The 19,972-nt window shown below is 41.8% G+C and overlaps 2 protein-coding genes across 2 annotated transcripts in view; one reads left to right on the top strand and one right to left on the bottom strand.

Annotated features, from left to right (window-relative positions):
• Positions 1-533: 533 nt before the first annotated feature.
• Positions 534-4,821, bottom strand: LOC127660901 (otoraplin-like). Its single transcript, XM_052151374.1, has 4 exons — positions 4,608-4,821; positions 3,656-3,795; positions 1,638-1,748; positions 534-1,536 (listed from the first exon to the last, which is right to left on the bottom strand). The coding sequence occupies exons 1-4, from the start codon at positions 4,729-4,731 to the stop codon at positions 1,513-1,515; spliced, it is 399 nt and encodes a 132-aa protein (XP_052007334.1). The 5' UTR covers positions 4,732-4,821; the 3' UTR covers positions 534-1,512.
• A 1,706-nt stretch (positions 4,822-6,527) lies between these two features.
• Positions 6,528-19,972, top strand: part of gtpbp2a (GTP binding protein 2a) — a 34,491-nt gene continuing 21,046 nt past the window's right edge. The window contains exons 1-5 of the mRNA XM_052151687.1: positions 6,528-6,844; positions 7,926-7,952; positions 11,730-11,914; positions 12,955-13,063; positions 13,157-13,354. Of these exons, the coding sequence (XP_052007647.1) occupies positions 6,674-6,844; positions 7,926-7,952; positions 11,730-11,914; positions 12,955-13,063; positions 13,157-13,354 (690 nt within the window). The 5' untranslated portion in view covers positions 6,528-6,673. The remainder of the gene's footprint in view (positions 6,845-7,925; positions 7,953-11,729; positions 11,915-12,954; positions 13,064-13,156; positions 13,355-19,972) is intronic.

Genomic DNA, 19,972 nt, shown 5'->3' with positions numbered 1-19,972 from the left:
GGTGTACCCTTAGAAAAACATGTGTAAAATATTCATTTTTTATGATATTGTTATAACATTTGAACCTGGACTTGGTAAGGATTCATGCTGTGATCCCATTGTGTTCTCAAGCTAATAGCTACAAGTTATAGTCATCTGCAGGCATCTGTATGCAAAAAAAATTTCAGGCGGAAAAAAAAAATTCTATTTCATTGTGTTCAAACTTCTATTACTCAAAATCAGTAGCACTTACAGTAATTCTGACAGCTGGAGAAAAAACTTCAGAGTGCCCCCTTTCAAATGTGACCAAAACCATGCATGTACTCCAAACGGTTCAAGAACAGCTTTAAATTTACTTCGGGTATGCCTTGATTAGGCGTTTTAGGCTAATTTTACAGGATTGGGAAGAGGTTAAATAAATTAATTCCTTAAAACTTTAATTAAATGAAAGTATAACAATTTTCAACATGATTTTGTATTATTTTTATCAAATGAAGTGATTTTATACAGAACTTCACAGCACAATCTAAAATACAACATTGGAGTTATTTTTGTTGAATAAAGTGCTTTTATTTTGAAGTGTTTCTGTGTTGTTAGACCAAGGAGCTCTGACATTATGACGGTAGCTGCCCACTCTGGAAAAGCCGATCTCTATGTGACTCAAAGTGATTATTAAAACACAGAAGCTGCTATTTAATTAAATAAGTATGTATTCTTTATGTCAAATATCTCTAAAAGGTATGAACACTTGTGTCTGGTCAGCACAACACTTCACATTCACTCATATTTAAAGCACTGCAAATTTCTATATATTTATCTCATGACAGCACAGCTTTTGCTGTAAAATAATCTCACCAGGACATGACATGATATTAATTTGTGCACTGAATGTTTACATAAAGACATATTGGTTATAGAGCATTTTTACTGGCAAGAGAACAAGTACATGATCACAGTATTAGACACGATTCTGATATCAGTATCATATATTGGGGCGTCGCTCTTCCATATGAATTTGATGTAAAAAATCCGGTTTTGGAGAAGACATTTCCTAAATGTGTGAGGAATACACACATTGAAAGGACCATGTACTTTATATATGTAGCAGCTACATCAATTAAAGGGAAGAGACTCAAGAGATGTCATGCATGCAGTTTACTGTATCAAGCGGTTTCAAACACTGCCAAAAAAGTACAGAACAGTACAAGTAGTGAAATACTTTCTTAAATGCATCTCTCTGAGTTCTACTCTTGAGTGGAACTGCATGTAAATGAATTTAGTCACATAATTCATTTTATAATCTGCTTCATGTAAAAAAAAAAGAAAAGAAAATGAAATAGGTCAAGTAGTGAACTCATTAATCTCACTCACAATTAATATACCAGTCTAACTAAATTAAAACACATGGAATAAAAGGTCTACTTAAAATAGGCATTGTTTCCCCATTCAGATGGAGGATAGAACATTTTGATCAAACGCACAAAGGAAATCTCAACTCCATTTAGCGAAGAAGAATATAGTAGGGTGATGTCTTTAAGCGCAGAAGAAGTCCATTTCCTACACAGAGAAAACAAAATGGATGCATTATCAGAAAAAGAAAATGCAAGTCAATGTGATAATTTTTTTGTTGCACTTTCAATAATGTACAGAGTACTTACAGTGGTTGGCATCTCAACAGTTTTCTTCATAAAAACATGTGTCTCATTTACATAATTACTGGGGAAATATCCAATCATGCCCATCTGGTCTACATAACGGTCACCATAAACCTACAAAAAGAATGTGACCGTTATTTCTGGATTTTCATGATCATGACCAAGTTATAGTACCAGAAGTACTATAGCCATTCTTGAACTTCCACCAGACTTAGCCGCTGAAGTAGCCACGCCCCATCTTTCCAAAACCCTGCACTCCAAAGACATGTACACACACACATACACACTTGTAGACCATTGTTTTAGAGCAGATGGAGAGGGGAGTGTCCCCTGAGTGTTTTACCATCTGACCCAGAGAGTTACCGTACGTTTCAACTGGTGGGGAAAAACTCTGCTCAATGGGGCGTTACAACGAAAATAACTGTGTTCGCAATGGCATTATACCCATACTACTTTAACTGCTTCAGCCAGATCAGTCTATGGCAGAGACGGTAAGAGCAGTATGCAGTGTGGCAACTCAGCCATGATTATTTTCATTTCACGGTCAATATAATCATCACAAATATGCGTGATTATAGTCAGAATGATTCAAAATGTACTTTCATAAGCACAAAGTATAATGACTGTGTTGATTTATTGTACTTTTTTATCCAGCTTCAGAATTGTCACAATGAATACATGCAGTCTTCATTTGGAGTCACAATTTTGCTCACCCAGCCACAGTATTGCCACGCTAAATGCGTGCAATCATCATTTGAAGTCCATTTGTGATTAAAGCATGAACCCATCAGAAAATAATGAAAGACGTCACTGCTTTCAGCTCACAGTGATTGGCTGACACCCGCCGTTTTTCGTTCCTCATTTGGATAAAGCAAATTTCATCAGTTTCAACTTTATTGACGCTTTTGACTGCCTTTAACACTTTCTCCACCGCTGTCAATCCCACAATTCACCTCAAGAGCTTTGCTCTCGACTTCCATAGGAATGAATTGAAAACACTCACTCACCTTCGCACACCATGCGCCAGTGGAAACATGGGAGCGGGAATATGGTTTACATGGGAGCGGGACACCGTACCTGCACTTATACAAGCATATTTGGGCTGCTCTGGGAACACGCACAATGATTGACAAGCAGAAACAAACAAGCTGAACGTGGTCCACGGACATGTTTTCTCCCACTGTTTACCCAGCCTAGGGCTGTTCCAGAGACAGGTGTGATATTTCATGCACCTATTTCAGTGACATGTGACAGGTAATAAGGCCATTTTCTGCATTTAATTTGGGTCATTCCTACAATAAAGCTGTAATATTTCTTTATATTGTTTAATTTCATTTGATTACTAATTTAATTGGCTTAGTAAAAAGAATAAAGACCATTTATAATATCACATACTGCTGTGGGCCTAAAGTAAAATTTTAAATAATTGAAATAATTTTTAACTATTGCACTGTGTCACTTCCTCACGTCCCCAGAGCTGGACTTCAAACATCTTTGACATGATATATGTGCTAAAACATTGGATTTCTATTTTTTTCATCATTCAACTAAGAGTTTAGTATTTCATTCTCTTACTAACATTCATTTGTGGTAAATGTATCGTTTTAACACAGATAGTGGAGGTTTTTGTGTGTCCCTCAATTTATTGCCCACCCTTTCAAATATGACCTTTCATTGAAGATATATGTTAGGAAATGACATCAGCTATCTTGCAAAATGATTTTGAGTTCTTTTACATTTTTAACTTTTGTTTTATTTTTCCTTTATTTTGTGGTATTAGTCAGGGCCGTAGCTAGTGGGGTGAAAGGTGGTAATGATTCTAGGGTTCCACAGGTCCACAAAAAAATTCTAAACTGTATTTTTATAATGAAACATAACGATTCTAGTAAAAGTTTGTTTTATTTTTCAAAAGTTGAAAAGCTGAAATGTCACTGAATTGAAGGAATGACCCATTTAATTACACTTACAGCACCTTAAGGGATAGTGAGGATAGAAAAGTGTTTTAATATGCAGACACGCACACTTCCAGACCAGAAGACTCCATCACCCTCTTGTGGTTTGAGTTTAGAATACACATAGATCATCTGGCCTCTTCTCAGGTTTATATATCTGCAGTCCGAAGCAATGTAGTCTTCAAGAACTTGGGCCATTGAAATCACATCTGAGACAAACACACATAGCTTCATAAATAAAGTGAATATTTCTCAGGGTAGGTTTATTTTTTAAAGTCACTTTCTGTATAGACAACGTTTTGGCCACAGATAAGCTGTTTAATATTTCACCAGTATTGTCCAGGAAAAAGATACAGTTAATTAAATACATATTATGTCGTAACGGGAACCTGTCATTAAACAGCCTATGTATAGGATTTTTTTTTATTTATTTTTTTTACATTGATTGTTTCAATGTAAACGTGACAAGGGAATGCATGAAACAGCAAAACATTGATTTGGCCAAAAGAAATTGTAATTCATGAATTGACAAGTAAATATCCAGTAAATATTGACAACTTGCACAAATTGATATTTATGAAGAATAGCCTTGTCCTGATAAAACAATTCAACTTTTCAGTTCAAATCTTGTAGAATCGAGTGTTTGACACCATCATACACTGAAAAAATTATTTACCTAAAAAAAAGTTTTATTTAACTTCACTGAATCAGCCTTACTTTATGGCCAACATCAAGTAGCTTCTATTGATAACAATTACCAGATTACTACTTATTACATTGTACAGTACAAAACCACTGCTAGAGAAACACACATTTTTGCAATTGGACTTTTGACTCAAAACATTATATTTACTGAGGTGAAAACATCCCCATGTGACAACCTGCCCCAAACTCCCCTATATGCTGTTTACCATATAGAAGTTCCAAGATTTAAAACTTTTTCAAAATCATTTCTTTAATATTAGTTGTCTACCTAAGTGAAATGTATCTATGATCTGTCATGAATATAGTGTCAACTCACAGGAACAATCCGTGTCTGCGCAAATCTTTTTGTTTGCCAGTTTCTCCATGAGAGCAGGATTTGCTATGTGACACAAACATCCAAAAGAGACGTAAAGGAAAAACAGACTGCTTGACTTGTCCATCTTCAAAGAATTGTGAAGCAGAAATCACTTCTTACTGCCACATTCCCCAGTGCACTGCTCAACTGAGACTGTAGAGACAGTGAAGCGTCGCACAACCAATGAACAGAGCCCATTTACATTCCAACTGCAGGGAAAAACAGCCCTTTGGCTCAACCTGTTTCCTGTATAACACAGCTAAATACACCATTGATGTCACAGATTCTCATTTCTTTTGAGATATTTTGATCTTCCTTTTTTTTTTCTTTTAATTATTTTGTTTGTGGTTCAAGCCCATTCAAACATGAATAAATATGAAAGCATCAATGTTTATATAATATCTGTTTATCAGTTTGCAGTGTTACAATAAGTTGATTTGGAATAATGTATTTTGAAATTTTAATATTACTATTGAGCAGCTTTACGAATATGAATTTGTATGTATTATTAAAATGAAGTCTTTATGTAAATGTTATTTATTTATTTATTGCATAAAAGGACAGTGTTTTTGTGGTGCAGATTTGTTGAACATGGGATATGGGTCTTGGAGCAAAACAGATTTTCAATAGCAGTATGGTGTGCAGAGATGAGTGCTCAGTGTGATAACGGCCGCCTGACTGTACATTATCCAGCTTATATAAATTAAATTAAATAAATAAATAAATGGACATGATATACTGAAGCTGCGTACACACTGCCAGCGACTTTGTCTGTTAATGTAAATTTCCTCACACTGTAAAAATCTTTAGATTATATCACATAGCAGTGCTGTTTAAAGTGGTTGTAGAAAGTTAAATAATAATGTTTCATAAAAGTCAACCTTTCAAAATATTTCTATAAACGTTGTTGTTTGTTGTGCTGACATACTACTCAGGTTATTTAGGAGAGAAGCTAAATTCCCTTCATTTGCTACAGAATTCTTGTTCTTGTTCCTCTCATTGCAGGGGGGTGGCGCTGTCGCACCTTTTAGTTGTGATCACTGTTTACAAAAATAATTTGCAATGTTATTGTCTGACATTTTCTAAAGAATTTACAAGCTCTAAAACGTAATGATACATTTTAAAGTCTTCAAAAACTCTGTATATTTTGATGTGGACAGTGCCCTCCATCAAAATATATCCGGTTATCAAACAATATATAATAAGAATAATTATATATATATATATAACCAAATATCAAATATATATGTGTGTGTGTGTGTGTGTGTGTGTGTGTGTGTGTGTGTGTGTGTGGAATGGATACATAAATATATATACACACACGCACACACACACCTCCATTCTACATTAAAAATTGTGTATAATAACCTATTGATCTTTGTGTCTTGAATAACAAAAACCGATGCATAACAAGTTTTACTTCAGTTTGTTGTTATATAAACGCTGTCCATGAAAGATTACATAGTGATTGCAGCATGCCTAAAGGAATATTCATCAGTGACTCATACGCTTCCTTCTTCCGTTTGCTACACCATCTTTTAGGCCTAGCACAATGTTCATAATGACTTCTCATATTTATAGCGATTTTTCATGTTTAATTATTGTGTTTTTCACATATTGTGCTGTATGATGTATAAAAAAAATATTATATTACATATTAAAACAATATTTAGAAAAATGATAGGAAGATTTATAGACTATAATTATCCCTTTCCGTTTTATTTTGACAGACACTAACATTATATAACAAAGAATTAAATAAAAAATATATCTGAAGTTAAGTATAACTATTTCTCTTGGATGACGTCACGACTATTACGTTTGAACGACGCACTTCCGCAAACTTAAACCGGACATTCAGTTGTTTCGTTTAGTGCGGGAGGGGGTGGAGCTCTACCGGCTCGAGATTATAAATAATGTTTCTCTCCCAATATCTGCTTTAATCAAATTAATTTAGCAGGGTAATGGTGTAGGACAGACGCGACAGTTTATCAGTAAATCTGCTGGATTATTTCAGAGTTTTGAAAATGGATTCGCGGGTGTCGGGGCTGTTCGGGACTGTTTCCACACAGAAGTCCAGCTCTCAGGGAGCGAGTAGTGCCTGTAGAAAATCATATGCGAAAAATGGCAAAAAGTGTAAAAACCGGTCAGCCCGGTACCCCAAAGCCAGCAATAACCCGCCTTATCTACCTCCAGAGGTGAGCCCGAATTCCTCATCAGCTCAGACACATCTGCCTTTTTAAATCGAGCTCATTGTTTCAGTTTTTGTGTTTTACTCTACATTAATCTATCGAATTACACTTGAGTTCGAGTAGTTGACAAATAATATGGTGCATGAACTTTTTATGAAATCTGTATTACGTATATTTGTAATGTTACCAGAATTATACATATTTTTAAAAGTATTCATGGCCTATAGCAGGTCATACTGTAATACACTACTTGTGTAAATGTCATATACATATTTTATATGAAAACCTTCAAGGGGATTTGGGATGTATTTACTTATTTTGTCTTTGAGAGCTTCTGTAGAAAAAAGAAAATGATACGTAGACAGTCTTTCTGTAAAGAAAGGTGAACTAATGTAACGTGAGGTCGCGGGTCGTAACTATGATATTAAGTTTGTTTATAAATGTGTAGTTACAGTTGTATTGCGTCAGATTGTACTGGCGGCAATATGACGCGCTCTAACAGCTGTGTTTGTAAATATCAGGAATAAAAGGCGGGAAGACGTGATGAAAAGCTGATTCATTGTTGCTGTTGTTGTTGTCTTGTCATTGTTTGAATATTTGCTTTCAACAATTGTTCAGTGGCTACATTGTTAATTATTTTTCTATATTGATATTAAAATATATGATTTGGTCAAAAATAAAATACACTTGCCATTTGTTTTTCTTTCTTTGTTTAACTTTTTCCATAGTCAATCACAATGTTGCCAAAATTGTAAAAAAATTTTTTTATTATGAATGAGTTATTTCACAGTAGTCTATGTAGAATATATTACAATAGTCTGAAGTTAAATTGAAGGCTTTCGCCGTCTTTTAGGTATCTAACGAAGCCCTCTTGCTTTCATTAGTCTGTAGTGATATCAAATGATGGATTCAAGTAACAAGAAACTATTTTGAGTGACCCATCAAATTCAATGACTTTGCTTTAAACTGTGTCAACTCGGCTCTTTTCTCTTCTGATGTAGGCTAAATTCTTTGTGCAGTTTGAATACTGAACCGGTTGACTTTTGAACTCTATTCAGGATCAACTCTGTCCTGTCTTTTGTTACAGGTTGAAGAGGGAAACATTGAGTACAAGGTAAACTCTACACAAGCTAACTTCACCACACATAATCACCAGATATTTGGTTCAACACAACAGTGCTGTTCACATTTTCTCATGAGTATTTGTAGAATGAATAAGCTAATGTATATGTCATGGGTAATATTTTGTGTAAACTTGGCATCAGCTCCAGTGGCGGAGCTAGGGAGTGGCTGTGGCCACCATGGACCGAAGCCTGGCCACCACACTCGTTTGCTGTTTTAATCATTTTTTGGCTCAATTTAGTTCTTTAGATTTGAAATTATCTCTGTACAAATGCACAAATGTTAACATGTGCGCTCACCAAGCGCCACACCTCTCAACAGTCAGACGATATAAAAATGCTACCTGAACATATCTGTGCCACCACAGGCTGATCTCTTGCCCCTGCCTGGCCACCCCTTTGAAAAACACCTGGCTCCACCCCTGATCAGCTCTAAAGAGTCACCTCTGAAATTGTATCCAACTGTTGATTAGCAGAGCTTTTTGTATTCCACAGCTGTTGCCCTTATAGCTGCATGTAAACAAAAAAGCTATTTTACAGTTATCCTACAATTATCATTACAATACACATGAACAGAAGCTTACAGACTTAATTCTGTCATTATTTATTCTCACTCAAGTGCCTATATGCTTTCTATCTATAAAACCTATATGCTGTTATGTTCTCTGTTGGACAACAAAGGAGAAAATGTTAATAATATTTACCCAGCTCTTTTCTATACAAGGACAGTTCACATTGACCATGTCAAGCACCAAAAAGGAAACAAAACAACGATAAAAGTAGTCCATTCAATTCATGCAGTATATTTCAAGTCTTCTGAAGCCATACTATATCTTTGTGTGAGTTACAGACCAAAATTTAGGTAAATATTCTTTCATTCACTCTTATGGCCTTATTGACATCCTGACAAAAGCTGGCCTAAGCCTATTTACACATTAACACGCTCATATAATGAACATTTCATGGAACAAAAATACTAACACTTCATATTTCTGTTATATTTTCTAATCAACAACAAACCAAAACAACGAACACCTGGTGGTTTTGTGTCCCCGTGCACATTACTGACAATAGCTTTTTGCATGTGCATTACAAATGTGTGCTCTGCATTTGAAACACACAATGCTTGATGAAAGAAAGATCATCAAAGGAAGATTCTATTGGAGAGGGGTCACTGTGGGGCAAAGACAGTTCTGGTGTGTGTGCATGCTTCTATGTGTGTGTGTGTGTGGTAATGCCGGATGGATGTTGGATGCAGTTCAGGGTATGATAAAGTTAATCTCTGTGAAAAAGAAAGCATGTAATATTCAAAAGAGTTTGTGCGTGTACGTGAGCATTTGTGCGTGTGTGTGTGTGTGTGTGCGTATTCACAGGTCCGATGCATTTATGTTTACAAGCACACATGCACATATATGAACATGCTCCTGCACACTCAGTTATTTTTTATTTTTATCTCACCCATTTTTTTCAATGGCCGGACATTTTTGACCACGTGTGTGATTTTGTGTCATTTTTTTAAATTTTTTTTGTAAACATCCTGGTTAAAAATTAAAGCACACTAGTGTGATAAATAAACAGAATGTTTTCATATTTTATTTAATGTTGCCAAAATGATCCACAAATAATGCTTTTTTCACTCAAAAACGGAGGTGCATGAGCTCAGGTCAATGAGGCCTACGATCAATAAGTTCCAAAAAGAAATACAAAACCAGTGCTAATTGAAAGAAAACAAGTTTTTGAAAAGATCTAATACAATATTTGGTGATAATATAGCATAATTAGAGATTTATAAGCATTTTTATAGGCTGGTCATTTTTGACTGGTAACACCAAAAGTGTATTTTGTTGTTTCCACTTAATAATTTTAACTAATTGGACTAAAAGTTAGGTCATAAAATAACACAGCTCAACTACAGAAGATTATAACATATTTTTGGTAAATCATAATCTAAACTTATTTATCCATAGACACCTGTAATTTAGTTGTGCATGTACAAGGATAACTGAGAGTGTTAACGGGGTCCAACTTGACCAATGGGGACATCACACGAACTATTTGCAACATAATGCTATAAAAGAGCGAAACCTGTATGCAATCTTAATAACAACTATTTAAATGTCCCCAAAATGTGATCATATATCATCAAAATCACAAGTAAAGACAAATCACAATATGCTTAAGCTGTAAACACACAAACCATTTATAATCGTTCATGTCTATTGAACACATCCCATTAAACATTCACAGTGCTGTGGAAAATGTAAGTGAACCTCTTGGCTAATGATGTCAACAAAAGATAATTATTCAGTATTTGGCAAACTTGGCATCCAATTAATTGGATACGAGATCAACGAGATATTTTGACTTGTGAAAAGCACTCAAACATTTTAAGTTTGCTATTCACAAGAGGCATCTGTTGACATGGACCATGCCTCACAAAAAAGAGATCTCAGAAGACCTACGATCAAGAATTATTGCTGTGCATAAGCTGTAAAGGGATATTCATCTGTCCATAGTAAGACAAATTGTCTATAAATGGAGACAATTTAGTACTGTGACTACTCTGCCTAGAAGTGACAGCTAAAGACTTGAAGGAATCATTTGAACTGGTTAACATCTCTGTTCATGAGTCTGCTATTCTGAAAACAGTAAACAGGCATGGTCTCCATGGCAGGATACCATGAAGGAACATTGCTGTGTGCCTGAACTTTACCAAAGACCACCTTGACACTCCACAACGCTACTGGGAAAATGTTTTGTGGACTAATGAATCTAAGGTTTAATTGTTTGGGAAGAGCATGCAGCACTATATACTACATACCAACATGAAAATATCACCCCAATGGTGAAGTTTGCTGGAGGGAGCATCATGATTTGGGGCTGCTTTGCTCCTTTGGGGCCTGGACCGCCATAATCGGGGGGAAAAGTAATTCCAAGTTTATCAAAATATCCTACAGGATAATGTCAGAGTGGCTGTGTGCCAGCTGAAGTTCAATAGAAGTTGGGCGATGCAGCAGGACAATGACCCTAAACATCAAAGTAAATCCACTACAGAATGGCTTCAAATAAAGAAAATCCACCTTTTGGAGTGACCCAGTCAGAGTCTAGAGCTTAACCCAATAGAGATGCTGTGGAGTGACCTCAAGAGAGCTGTTCACACCAGACATCCTAAGAAAATGGCTGAGTTGAAGAACAATGGTTCCAAAATTCCTTCGTAGTGTTGTTAAGGTCTAATCTGCAGCTTCTGGAAATGCTTGGTTGAGTTTATTGCTGCCAAAGGAGGATCAACCAGTTATTAAATACAAGGGTTCACATACTTTTTCCACACCACTGTGAACATTTAATGGGATGTGTTCAAAAAAGACATGGAAGATTATAATTGTATGTTGTTAGCTTAAAGACATTTTGTTTGTCTATACTTTTACTTTGATGAAGAAGAGACCATAATTTATGACCAATTAATGCAGAAAGCCATTAAAAAAGTTATTAACACTCAAAATCTTTTAAGTCTTTGGATTTTTAAGAATATGTATTCAAGGAGCATAGTTTGAGTTATGAGCCCAAAACTTGACATTTAAAAAAATGTTTAATTAAGACACCTTAATGTTTCTAGTATGACAACATTAGGTTTACTGTGCATATGGGTTTGAAATGACATGAGGGTGAGTGAATAATGACTTCAAGTAAACACTCCTTTTTGTAAATCTGTCTGTATAAGTATTTTTTCTAGCATTGGCTGTTTTCTAAACTCCTTTGTGTTTTGAACACAGCTGAAGCTGGTAAACCCAACACAGTACCGATTTGAGCATCTAGCTACACAGATGAAGTGGAGGTTACAGGAGGGCCGAGGGGAAGCGGTGTATCAGATCGGTGTGGAGGACAACGGGCTGCTGGTGGGCCTGTCAGAGGACGATATGAGAGCCTCGCTCAAAACACTTCACAGGATGGCTGAGAAGTATGAGCAGAAACATGCAAACACAAAAACTCTGCCCTCATCCAGAATGCCCTCTATTACATACATGGTGCATTCTGTATGTGAATACAGTACTGTAGAAATGTTTAAATGATCAGTTGTATTCCATATAAATGTATATCAAAACCTTATTTTATATTCTGGTAAATCTCACAATTCCTGTCAAGAACATTCCTGGGTCATTTGTTACAAAGATTCACCCATTTTGATGTCGTTTTCTGAGAGCATGTATCACCATACACTAGGGCTGGGAAATTAAATGTATTCATTTTGCGATTAATAGTTGACTTTATAGCATGTACAAAAAAAAACATAATGAAAGCGGTATCCATTTTTCCCCCATTTCCTGAAACTTCACTAATGTTTTTCCCCAATTCCTATGGCTAAAATTGGCATATATAAATTTCCAGAAGGTACATGCTTGACTCAGCTGCAGATTCTGTCACAGAAACTGATTGTGTGGAGCAGTGCATCCTCATAATAAACATTGGAGTGGATTTACTTTATGGAGAATGGAGAACTTGCCTGTAAGTGGAGAGCCATGTGGGGGAGAGATGCAGACATGCTGCCGTATCTCGTCACATTGCCCGTAAAATGCTCAATCACTGTAATATTAACCAGTGTCAGAAGTGTAACTACGCAAGAGAGACCCAGCATGTGCATGATACTGAAAGGCAGCCAGAGAAAATAATAATTTTGAGATTTTCAACTTCCACATTCAGTGAGAAAAAATCTGACTAGACAGATGCACTATTCCCTCCTTTTATACCCATATGTCCGGGGGAGGGACATGCAAATTCTGTCTGCCAATTTCTCATTGGCCTTTTCTCAAGTTCAGAGGTAACCGAGTCCTTCAAGAAGGACCCCTAGTGCCGCTTCATTCGACACAACGTCGAGAGAGCTACAGACTGGGATCTGCGATTTATTCGTTAAAATTTTTTTCATTGATTCACAGCCATACAATATACACAATAGAATGAGTGGAATGTGTTTATTGATTGTGTTTTCTGTGGTGTGTTCAGGGTGGGTGCTGACATCACAGTTCTGAGAGAGAGAGAGGTGGATTACGACTCCGATGAGCTGCACAGAATAGCTGAAGTCCTAGTCAGGAAAGTGCCAGATGATCAGCAGGTGAATGTTTGAGAGACTGAGATATTCAACTTGTTATTTATGTCACATGCATCTCATGTGATTGTCTTATGACTTTATTTGATTCCGCCACAGTTCCTGGACCTACGGGTAGCTGTGTTGGGGAACGTGGACTCGGGGAAGTCCACTCTGCTTGGTGTTCTTACTCAGGGAGAGCTGGATAACGGCAGAGGACGGGCACGACTCAACCTCTTTAGACACCTGCACGAAATCCAGACAGGAAGAACCTCAAGCATCAGCATTGAGATCTTGGGCTTTGACAGCAAAGGAGAGGTGAGGTTTTGGAAACCTGTTTAGAAACATGTTTATTTTTATTTATTCTTGGTGCCTGTAGTGATACAGAAATAGCACGCTCATGAGTCAAATATAGTGTATATATAGTGTTTCTTCAACTTCAGGCACTTTTAGCACTGTGGATTTCTATAAAGTAAAGTCTCACAAAAAAAAGTCACACTCTCAATAATTGTTTTAATTGTGTCTATTAACAGTGTCCAACAGTGTATGTACTGTATTTCTCTTCAGATCCGATTCCGATATCAGAAATTTCAGTATCGGGCGATAAAAACAACGGCCGTCCATGCATTCACGAGAGAGTCGAGTTCCGGCGTATGACATAGGCGTAGTGTAAGCTCCAGTGAGAGGTGACGAATGTGGAAGCACAGACGATAGAGGAAGCCAGAGAATGCGCGGATGGCCAGTGATTATAGTTTATAAAGTCATAAATATGAATATTTGTCTTACAAAAATACATCACTTCGCTTCAGAATTAACCCTGTGGAGCCATATGGATTATGGGTGCACTTTTTTGGGCTTCAAAATTGAATGTACCATTCACTCCCATTATAAAGCTTGGAAGAGCTAGGATATTTTTTTATATATCTACAATTGTGTTTGGCTGAAAGAAGAAAGTCATATACACATAGGATGACTTGAGAGTAATTTATGGGATCATTTTCATTTTTGGGTGAACTTACCCTTTAATTATGCTCTTCACTGACAATTGTTTTTTACTTGGTAAATAAGAGGAATGCAAACTGCTCACCTTTCAGCTAAAGGGAACTTTTTTGAAGCTAATTTTCCCAAATTGTTCAGTAAAGTTTTCTACATTTTCCTTGTTAAAATCACTTTTTTTGGGAAATGACACTAATGTTGTAATACAGTTGTAATTTTTTTTTTTTTTTATAGAAATCATTTATACACAATAAATATTAAAATGGTTTTCACAGTTTGTTTAGAGAATCGTATTTTTAAAAATCCAATAATTTGGATTTTTATATTGGATTTTAATAGTTTAATATCAACAGTCTAGGTCTGGGACAAGGCTAAAACAGTCAATTCTGTACCTAAATTTTATTTAAAAAGTATAAAAAATAAATGATGCAAGCCTGGTAAAAAGTTTCCATATACGTTTTGATGTGACCTTCATATAACAAAAAGAAAAAAGTTTAAATCTGTTAATTTTAATAAAAATTAAATCAACCCCTGGGGTATGAAAGTGCCCGAAGTTGAAGAAACACCCATATATGGTATTATAGATATTTGTGCAGAGAATACAACTTCAAAAATGTTATACACTCACTGAGAACTTCATTAGGAACACTATGGTTCTAATAAAATGCCTGAAGTGGTCTTCTGCTGTTGTAGCCTGAGTGGTTATCTGAGTTACTGTAGCATTTCTGTCTGCCCAAACCAGTCTGGCCATTCTCTGTTGACCTCTTTCATCAACAAGAAATTTCCGTACGCAAAACGGCTGCTCGCTGGATGTTTTTTGTTTTGCTGCAGCTGCTGCGCTCCTCTCGTCTCGTGTGTCATCATTATAGTGTTATATGATCTCAAGTTATGTTAAATGACATCAAGCGACTATTCGACAACGGAATTATTTTATTATTATTGCCGAGATTTGTAGTTACAAATGACAATCCACTGAGTGCAACGTTTGTTAGTGTTTTCCACAAAGAAACCCAGTTTTGTAGACAGAAGGCGGCACGAAATTCGCCTAGTAATTCTCTGTGCAGGAAAAACTCTGCTCAAGAAATCATTTCTTTCTTTCTTGAAATCATATAATAAAAACATTTGGTTACATATGTAACCGAGAATATGTATTCCCTCCCGAGGGAGGGAATGACACGTTGTGTCGGAGAAGCGACACTAGGGGTCTCTCTTGAGCGCCGATATTCACCTCTGATCTATTGAAAAGGGCCAATGGGAGTTGGCAGTCAGTATTTGCATACCCGCCCCGGACATACGGGTATTTAAGCGGGGCAAATACGGGAGTTCATTCAGGATTTTTCTGAGGAGCCGAAATGGTCCGCCACAACAGTGGCTCGGTTCAGCGACATGGCGGAGGAAAGACACAACGTGTCGTTCCTCCCTCGGGAACGGAGGTTACATACGTAACCAAACGTTCTCTTCTGTCGCTCTCTCCACGCTGTGTCGGAGAAGCGACACTAGGGGACCCATTCCAATCTTGCCATGCGCTGAACCGTGTACGTGAATCGCCGATACAGAGGCGGGCAGGGATTTCATCCAGTGCCGCGCGATCGCCTGTACCTGGCTGCACGCACTCTTCCCCAATGCCCCATAAGAACATCGGAATCCTACTAGTTACCCTGGGAGGGAACAAGGCGATGTTTGCCAACATGGGAACGGGCCAGCCTGGCTGGGCCTCATTTCTCTCTATGTTTCTCGATAGAGCAATCACGCCGGGCCCTTACACGCATATAGGGAAGGGGTCTTACCCAGACCCTCGCGGAGACCACACCTGCCCTTTTTCTTGGGGAGGAAAAGTGGTAGACACGCCACACGGCCGCCTTAGGGCTCGTGTGGAAAGTATGGTGCGGTGGTAGATCCAGCCTCGAAAGGGGAGTTGCTACAGCATCGGCGACCGGGCAGCTGTAACTGCCTAAGGGAGACACGGGGTCCGCCAGTAAGGGACAGAACCGTGGAATTACACACAGGGGAGTCCGAACGGAGGCCTTCTTATTTTACCTGTGGAGCCCCTATACCAGTACAGGGTGGCCATCAGGGTACCCGCGAGTGGCTTGGGTCGGCGAAGTTCCTCCGCTGAACCGCTGGACCCGGAGGGCTGGGGAGGAATCGACCAGGGTCCCAACTCGAGTGGGGCGCCCTGGGAAGAAGGCGCACTACTTTACCTTGACGCCAGGAAAGGGCGCTGAGCGCAAGCTGATCCACCCGCCGGTCGGTTCACGTGTTACCGAGTTGCTACGGGCTCGACCTGAGAAAACACGAGACGCTAACCGACTCAACGCGGAGGTTGTAAAACCTCGCGAAGGTGTTGGGTGTTGCCCAACCCGCGGCTCTACAGATGTCTGCTAGGGAGGTGCCCTTGCCAGTGCCCACCAGTGCAGGACGCTAACACCCCTTGTTGAGTGAGCTCGGACCGCAAGGGTAGGGGCACGGCCTGGGTGTGATAAGCCAGTGTGATGGCGCCGACAACCCAGTGGGCGAGCCTCTGTTTGGAGACAGCATTCCCTTTCTGCCGCCCCCAAAGCAGACAAAGAGCTGCTCAGAGCGCCTGGTGCTCTGTGTGCGGTCCAGGTAAATGCGCAGGGCGCGCACTGGACACAGCAACGAAAGGGCTGGGTCTGCCTCCTCCGGGCAGCGCTTGCAGGTTCACTACCTGATCTCGGAATGGTGTGGTAGGAACCTTGGGCACATAGCCCGGTCAGCGGTCTTAGGATCACAGACGTATCTGCCGGACCGAACTCCAGGCAAGTGTCGCTGACAGAGAACGCTTGCAGGTCCCCGACCCTCTTGATGGAGGCGAAGCGATCAGCAGGGCCGTCTTAAGAGAGAGGGCCCTGAGTCCAATTGATTCAAGCTGCTCAAGGGAGGTCTCTGGAGTCCTGCCAAGACTACCGAGAGATCCCAGGAGGGAACTAGGCCTGGCCGGGAGGGATTCAACCTCCGGCGCCTCTCAGGAACCTGAGGATCAGGTCGTGCTTGCCCAAAGACTTGCCGCCTACAGGATCGTGGTGGGCGGCAATGGCGCAACATACACCTTGAGGGTGGACGGGACAGCCTCCTGTCCAGCCTCTCCTGTAGGAACAGGAGCACTGACTTGATAGCGCATCTCTCGTGGTCTTCAGTTCGGAAGAACACCAATCTGCTAACAAGTGCCACTTTAGGGCGTGAAGGTGCCTGGTAGAAGGGGCTCTGGCTTGGTTGATTGTATTCACAACGGTCGCCAGTAAGCCGGCTAGCTCTTCCGCGTCCCGCCCAGGGACCAGACGTGGAGGTTCCAGAGGTCTGGGCGTGGTGCCAGAGCGTGCCCCGGCCCCTGAGAGAGGAGGTCCTTTCTCAGGAGAATTCGCCAGGGAGGAGCTGTCGCGAGAAGCCTGAGTTCCGAGAACCAAGTCCGAGTGGGCCAGTAGGGGCCACTAACGTGACTTGCTCCTCGCCCTCCCTGACCTTGCACAGCACCGTGCAAGAAGGCTCACTGGGGAAATGCGTATTTGCAGCAGCCCTCGAGGGCCAGCTGTGTGCCAGCTGCCTGTCCCGAGGGGAGCCTCTGTTAGGGCGCACCAGAGCCGGCAGTGGGAGGTTTCCTGGGAGGCAAACAGGTCTACCTGGGCCTTGCCGAACCGCTCCCAAATCAGCTGGACCGACTGGGGTGAAGCCTCCACTCCGGCAGGCGTGTCGCGATAGCGTCCGCCACGACGCTGAGCTTGCCGATGTGAGTGCGCAGCTGACTTGAGTCGCTGCTGGCTCCATAGGAGGAGACGGCGGGCGAAGTTGTGACATGTGGTGGGAGCGTACGCCTTTGGCGATTTATGTACGCCCCCACTGTGGTGCTGTCCGATCTCACGAGGACATGTTTGTCCCAAACTAACGGGAGGAACTTCCTGAGAGAAAGAAGGACGGTCAACAACTCCAGGCAATTGATGTGCCAACGCAGCGGGTCCCTTTCCAACAGCCCGCTGCTGCGTGCCCGCTGCACACGGCACCCCACCCGACCGGAGGCGTCGGTTGTGACCAGGACGCGTCGGGACACCTGCTGCAGGGGCACTCCTGCCCGTAGAAAGCAGAGGTCTGTCCAGGGTCGGAGTGTTTTGAGGCAGGCGGGGTGATCCTTACCCGATGCGTGCCGTGGTGCCATGCTTGTCTCGGGACTCGAAGTCTGGAGCCAGTGCTGGAGTGGTCTCACATGCATCAACCCCAGCGGCGCGACCGCCATGGAGGACGCCATATGCCCCAGGAGCCTCTGGAAAAGTTTTAGAGGGACCACTGTGCCTGGCTTGAAGGAAGCGAGGCAGTCCAGCACCGACTGAGCACGCCGCCGTGGAGACGTGCTGTCATTGAGACTGAGTCTAACTCCAACCCGAGAAAAGAGATGCTCTGAACCGAGTGAGCTTGCTCTTTTCCCAGTTGACCTGAAGCCCCAAGCCGCTGAGGTGCCGGAGCACCTGGTCTCTGTGTGTGCATAGTAACTCTCGAGAGTGTGCTAGGATGAGCCAGTCGCCGAGGTAGTTGAGAAATGCGGATGCCGGCTACCGTAGAGGGGCAAGGGCCGCTTCTGCGACTTTCGTGAAGACGCGAGGGACAGAGACAGGCCGAAGGGGAGGACTTTGTACTGGAACGCCTGGCCGTCGAACGCTAACCGTAAGAAGGGTCGGTGTCGTGGCAGAATTGAGACGTGGAAGTACGCTGCCCTTCAGGTTCTACCGCTGCAACCAATCTAGATGCTGAACGCCAGCCAGAATATTTCTCTGCGTGAGCATTTTGAACGGGAGTTTTAACAAGGCCCGATTGAAAACTCGCAAGTCCAGGATTGGTCGTAAGCCGCCTTTCTTGGGTACAATGAAGTAAGGGCTGTAGAAACCCTTCCTCATTTCGGTTGGAGGGACGGGCTCTACCGCCGCTCTTGGCTAAGAGGGTCGTGATTTCGTGGACGTCCCTGAAGGGGGCGGAGCCGGGCAAACTGAATTGCGTAATCGAAGTCGAATGGTCCGGTGCAGCCAGCGTGATGCATTGGGAAGCTTAAAGCCACGCTTCCCAGCTCTACGCTTAGGGGCACCAAAGGGACGAGTATTTTGGACGTACCGGGCGGGCCTCGCGAGCGGGCGGAACAGGTAATGCAGCGCCGGGCGGCTTCGCTGCGGCCTGAGGCTGAGGTGCTGAGAATAGACTCAAAGCACTTACCTTGCTCCGCGCACCCGCAGGGGCGGGTTCGTGACTGAGGAGGAGGTCTGATGCTGGCGCCCTCTGGACTCGCCTGAACCGGCCGGCCGGGGACAGTCGTGGGCAGGCGGAAGGCGGATCGCCGCGTCCGGTGTACCGGACTGTCGTAATCTGAAAGCAGATTGCCGTGAGAACGGCATTTGCGGGCCAGGTGACCCAGAGGCAAAGGAAATAGCTCTATTATTGAGAATGTGGAAAATGTAAAAACAAAGGATTCTCCTCCCGCCCTCCACCGGGAACGGAGAGGTCTTACCACCTCGGAGCTAACGCCTCGGTCTCTGGGTCGAGTCGCTCTCAGGAGCGCCTGGGAGCCTTCGGGTCCTCGAGGGGGTCCGTGAGGCGAGGGGCGTCCTCTTTCTCGCGGGGAGCTCAGCGCAGGGCTGAGAGCTAGGCCCGCTCTCGCTGGATGGCGGAGCACCAGGGGAGCGGTCTGGGACCATTCTACGCCGAGGGTAGTGAGAGCGGAGGAGCGAGGAAGCTTGGCTGCGCTCAGCTCGTCGTGCTGCGTCCGGGAAGGAACGGGGCGCGGCTGTGGGCGGCGCACCAGCCCGTGAATCATCAAGCCCGGGAAGCATAGCGGATCTCCGCGGCGTCAGGCTCAGACTGGGCAAGCAGACCCGTAGGTGGCGGCCCAGGCGAAGTTATCCGCATCCGATGCCGCTGTGACGCTCTCCGATGCAGCGGTGATGT

This window comes from Xyrauchen texanus, chromosome 20 (assembly GCF_025860055.1).
Source record: "Xyrauchen texanus isolate HMW12.3.18 chromosome 20, RBS_HiC_50CHRs, whole genome shotgun sequence".
Taxonomy (NCBI): Eukaryota; Metazoa; Chordata; class Actinopteri; order Cypriniformes; family Catostomidae; genus Xyrauchen; species Xyrauchen texanus.
Note: the sequence above shows the minus strand (reverse complement) of the source record. Positions and strands in the feature narration are given on the sequence as shown.